This window comes from Gastrolobium bilobum, unplaced genomic scaffold (assembly GCF_033153095.1).
Source record: "Gastrolobium bilobum isolate Gb01-03AN ecotype WA unplaced genomic scaffold, APGP_CSIRO_Gbil_v1 utg12072, whole genome shotgun sequence".
NCBI lineage: Eukaryota > Viridiplantae > Streptophyta > Magnoliopsida > Fabales > Fabaceae > Gastrolobium > Gastrolobium bilobum.
Genome location: NW_026899161.1, coordinates 182,139 through 184,877, shown reverse-complemented (window position 1 = coordinate 184,877; position 2,739 = coordinate 182,139). Strand labels below are relative to the sequence as shown.

Genomic DNA, 2,739 nt, shown 5'->3' with positions numbered 1-2,739 from the left:
AAAATTCAATCAGATCTTGTACAATCAAGCCTTATACTATCAGACTTTATCAAATAGTATGTATTAAACATGCCGTAAGTTACTCTAAACAAGTATTCAAATTAGATATAAAAGAAAATCATACGTTTCAACCTACATTAAAAAAAAAAAAAAACATAGATTCGTTGAAGCTTCCCCCGGCATTTTCACTATGATCACTGTGGCTCATTGTCATCAATGCACCGATTGCGTGCACAATATTTTGGAGCATTCCGCTCTTTTTTTTTATAAGAACTTACTGTAAGAACATCACCTTGTCAAGGTAGTCCTAACCTTATTAAAAACCAGTTTCATCTTCAATTTCTGTCTTTAATATTATTAGGCAAAGTATTTCTACTTTGTCGGATCTCGATATTTTTTTTTAAATAAATTTGGTGAGCCACACACAACTTTTCTGCCGCTTATTATTATTATTATTTGGAAGTCTAAAACTGCCCAAAAATGTTACTCAGACCATAAATCTCCAACCCACTACAGTTAGCCTTGTCCCTCTTGATTCTATTTTCCTTGTTCTGATGGATTCATATTGACAATATATATCTGCTGATAGCTTAAGCTCGCCCCTCTTTTGTTTTTTTGTTTTTTGTCTTTGGTCATGTTCTGTGTGGGGTTCTCTTCCACCGCTATGCTCCAAAAATGTATTCACCTCCGCTTGCAGTGGTATGTATGCAACACTATTTTCTATTTTGTCTTAAGAAATTACGGGGTTTATTGTGTCAATGGATTTGATTACTAATTAGTTTATACCTAAAATTGCTTTTCACCTAGAAATAATCTCCAAACACACAATTAATGCATAGAATTTCGAAGTTGATGTATCAGGTTTGAACAATGAGTAACTTGGGAATTGAACGTTATGTGTTCAATTCCCATGTATAAAAAAAAAAAAAATACATTTAGGGGGTGTTTGTTTCAAGTTTTTGAAGAGGATTAAATGTAATTACCACGTTTGGTAGAAGGAATATATTACGATTCCCGAATATCCAAGGATTACCGGTAATTTGATTTATAAAAAAAAGTCACTATTCATATTGCCAAAAATAATATAGTAATTCAGAATACCAATCAGAATACCAAGCAAAAGGAAAAGCACAACAATAAATTTTGAGACAAAAATACCCCAATACACATAAAAATCTAAATCCAATCTACCAATTACAAAAGTAAAAATAGTTTGGAGTTATTTTTGTAAAATAACCCCATATTCCAAGTCATATTTGGTTCTAAACCAAATATGGAATCAGTAATTTTTACCCAATATTTCCGGTAATATTTTGGCGAACCAAACACCTCTTTGGTAAGATTCCAAGTAAACTCAATTTCTACTGAGTTCCCATTAATCATGATTCCCGGTCACCAAAAAATTTCTCTACCAAAGAGACCCTCACGTTGAACAATGGTACTGGAATTGGTAGCCATGCAGCATTAATGAATATCAACTTCTTATTCCAAGATGATAATAGACAAACAAACACGTTAACAAACTATATATATATATGTCAAACTTATACATAGAGCGAAATTCTTAAGCCTTCCTCTAATTAATAGTCCTTCCTCTCACCATAAACCTTCTCAGCTCTTTTCCTCAATTCCACAACATCCTCATCCACCGGAGTCTCCACCACAACATCCTCATCCACCGGAGTCTCCGCCACAACATCATCGCCACTATCATAATCATCATCATCATCATCCTTGCCAACCACCGTCTCCTTGATCTTCTGCGTGGTGTCCTTGGCTGCCTCCCACGCACCTTGCACTGTCTGCTTCGTCTTCTCCCCTGCACTCTTCAACTTCTCCGTCGCCGTCTCCGCAACCTTCTCTGTATTCTCCTTAGCTCCATGTGCACCCTCCTTGGCTTTATCTTTCACATACTCCGCTGTCTCCGCCGCCTTTTCACCACCTTCCTTCGTCTTCTCAGCCACCCACTCCCCCGCACCCTTTGTCTTCTCTTTTGCATCGTGTGCATATTCTTTGGTTCTATCTTTCATTTCCTCTGTTTTCTCTTTAGCCTCGTCTATGCCTTCGCTCACCGTTTCTTTGGCTCTCTCTGCCATTTCAGAATCTCTGTCTTCTTCTGCCTCACGTCTTGCCTCTGTAGAGTCATATCTCGTTCCTTCTGCTGCATTTCTCCACTGAAAAAGAAAAAAAGAAAACCAAAGGAAAGAAAAATAAACATGAAAACCCACTTTTGAGAAAATCAAACGTTGTTTAATTTGTGAATTGTTGGTTGTGAACTTACCCCTGAATAGTTGGAAGCAGAGGCGAAGGTGACCCTGGAGGGTTTGAGGGAGAGTGAAGGGGCGTAAGGGAAAGACTTTGAGAAGCGGAAGACTGCGTTTCTTGTTATGAACATAGCTGCCATTTCTTTCTTTCTTTCTTTCTCCAAGTTTGGTTACTCTGTTCTGTTATGTTTTCTTAGGTGAACTTGATGACGAGTTTAAAGGTGGAATGGTTTGTCTCCGGTTTTCGAGAAGTGCATGTTAGAAAGAAAAGGTGGCTAACAAATGGGTTACCACGTGTACTTTAGCATGCCACGTGTCTCGGCAATTTGCCACGTTCTTCATTAAATTAGTGGATTACTTTCGACCAATTAATCCATCCAATAAGCTTATATTTATCTTTTGTTGGCCACGGGAGCTTCACTGTCTTCGATTGGAATCAAAGCTATTATCCCCTTTTTTTGTGATCAAATAAATT

At 37.4% G+C, this 2,739-nt stretch overlaps 1 protein-coding gene across 1 annotated transcript; it reads right to left on the bottom strand.

Moving 5' to 3' along the window:
• Positions 1–1,728: 1,728 nt before the first annotated feature.
• LOC133287923 (uncharacterized protein ECU03_1610-like) lies at positions 1,729–2,404 on the bottom strand. The gene is given in 3 exon segments (XM_061485627.1): positions 1,729–1,754; positions 1,757–2,174; positions 2,282–2,404. Coding segments are annotated over 3 exon segments (567 nt in total).
• Between the last annotated feature and the right edge of the window lie 335 nt (positions 2,405–2,739).